The following is a 2,500-nucleotide window of genomic DNA, read 5'->3' on the forward strand; positions in this document are numbered from 1 at the left end:
AGAGAGATAGAGAGAAAGAAAGAAAGAGGTGGGGGTTGAGATGAGAAATAAAAATGAAAATATAAACGGATATTTTCCTATTTGAAAATATAATCCTATACATATTATAGGGCTGCAGATAACAAAAAAAAAATGTTTTATCATATTTCAGTTACAGAAAACCTATAACTCGATAATAATGGTACCATAAGTGGGGAAAACAAATACAGTTTCCCTTCATTCATTTTCTATTGCGATAGATATCGCTTCGGGGATACCATTGTAGTCAAAGTATGGTAGAATATCCGTAGAGTTTTTGACCCTCCATTTTCTGTATCGTTGAAATTGCATTGTTCTCTTGGTTATTTGTGGCTTAATAGCTATAGGTACAGCTTATGTATGTACGTATGTATGTATGTATATATGTATACATACTAACATACTCGCACGTTTGTATGTGTGTGTATGTGTGTATGTTTGTATGTTTCGAGTGTAAGGATAAGAATAAGCCAGATTTGCGGAGCAGATGCTACGCCGGGCTTGTATGCACTTTGGCGAGCCCGCCTGTGCTAGCGTGGGAAAGTGTGCCAACAAGTGTTTTTACTCGATCTTACGAGTATGTATGTGTGTGTGTTTGGGTGTGTGTGTGTTTCTGTCTGTATGTCTGCGCATGTGCAATTCTGCGTGTGTGTGTGTGTGTGTGTGTATGTGTGTGTGTGTGTGTGTGTGTGTGTGTGCGCGTGTATTTTGCCTTCAAATATTTTCCATTGTTTTCTGGTGTGGGTGTGTCCCTTTTAACATCTTTCCTCTTAACATCTACCCTCTTTCCTCCCCTTCCCTCCCTCCCTCCCTCCCTCCCTCCCCCTTCGAAGGTCAGAAATAAAAACAAGAGACAAGTGAAAAGTCTTTTATCAACAGAATCACAAAAGACCTGATTATGGAGCGCCACAAAAAAATAGTTGACTAATCTTTTTTCTTTTTTCTTTTTTAAATCTCCATCATTACATCAACATGCGTGGTTATTAGAAGATTAGCATAGGTATTAGATAGTCGTACATAATACTTATATCACATGGGAGTTTATAATAAAGAGGAAATGGAGAAGAAGAAAAAAAAATAGGACAGTAATATAAAACTATCATTTTTCTTAATAAAACTAAGCTTCGGTATGGGTGGTGTTTGGTGTCAATATTTGTTGCGGAGAGAATAAATATTAAAAGTTCTTGTTCTTGTTGTTTGTTTTTTTCCTATTAAAAAAATGGAGGAGTTTCCCCTGAAGACGCTATGGCCGAAGTGAGCGGTTGAACTAACAGTACCTTAAGTATCATATGAGTAAAAAAATATATACCGAGTTCTTACTTTCTTTCTTTCTCTCTCTCTCTCTTTTTATTTAATTTCAGTATTTAGATTTCTTTCTTTCTTTCTTTCGCTCTGTGAGTTTTGCTTTTTTCTTTATCAACGGCTGTCAAAGAGTTAGTAGAAAAGAATAATTGCAGACAGTTCACACTCGCTCATTATTTACACTAAAGGGAAATTCTGTAAAGAAAACGACACAGACGATTATTTTCCTCTTGGTAAAAAAAATTTTTTTTTCTTTTTCTACCTTTTCCCCTTGATTCGTTTATCTCTCGTTTTACTTTTCTTTTTTATTGTTTCATCGTTTCTTTTAAGTACATGACTTGTTATGTAAGTGGATGTAACATTTCTATAAGTGGACAAAATTTTATTTTATTTACAACTGGCGGTCACGTGTAGGTGAGAGGACTGGGAGTAGGTGAGGCTATTTTTTTCTTTGTATGTTTGTTTACCTCCTCTCTCTCTTTCTTTCTCTCTCTCTCTCTCTCTCTCTCTCTCTCTCTCTCTCTCTCTCTCTCTCTCTCTCTCTCTCCCTCTCTCTCTCTCTCTCTCTCTCTCTCTCTCTCTCTCTCTCTCTCTCTCTCTCTCTCTCCTCTCTCTCTCTCTCTCTCTCTCTCTCTCTCTCTCTCTCTCTCTCTCTCTCTCTCTCTCTTCCAAGAGGAAAATTAATCGGTACCCGCGAAGTCTTTTTTTTTCAATCTACACTAATAAATTGATCAAAAGCTATAATACTACCGAAGTCAGGGGACAGCCATTCGAAAATATATGTGTACTCTTTTAATCCTTAATTGCAAATAATATGTATATATCTTCTTTTTTTTTCGATTTGCAAACCCGCACACAGAATCTTCAGAAGTTTCCCCTCCCTGGTAAAGACGTTTTCTATGATAGTTTTCTATGATCACCGGACGACCTACGGATTCACAATGTGTTCTGCGAGAGGTCGTCTGCAAACGACACTTCGGTGATGTCCGTGGAGAGCGTCCCCCAACTGGTCGTCGATGTCAGCGTGTCTGCCGTTTCGCTGTCCATCGTTGACGCCCGGACGACCATCGGTTTGTCTGCCAGAGAGGCTGTTGACGGCGCCGCTGACGGAGAGATCGCCACGGTGGGCGGTGCGACACTCGACGTCGACGGGTGGCCGTCGTCCTCAGCGGCTCCTGCG

General features: G+C 39.4%; 1 protein-coding gene across 2 annotated transcripts in view; it reads right to left on the reverse strand.

The window, feature by feature from the left end:
* Positions 1–871: 871 nt before the first annotated feature.
* LOC122257277 (uncharacterized) overlaps positions 872–2,500 on the reverse strand; it is a 38,498-nt gene continuing 36,869 nt past the window's right edge. For both annotated transcript variants that reach the window (XM_086544818.1, XM_086544817.1), the window contains exon 9: positions 872–2,500. This exon is cut by the window's right edge. In XM_086544818.1, the coding sequence (XP_086400944.1) occupies positions 2,257–2,500 (244 nt within the window). In that variant the 3' untranslated portion in view covers positions 872–2,256.

This window comes from Penaeus japonicus, unplaced genomic scaffold, assembly GCF_977035675.1.
Source record: "Penaeus japonicus unplaced genomic scaffold, GWHDUDI00000001_assembly GWHDUDI00000015, whole genome shotgun sequence".
Lineage (NCBI taxonomy): Eukaryota > Metazoa > Arthropoda > Malacostraca > Decapoda > Penaeidae > Penaeus > Penaeus japonicus.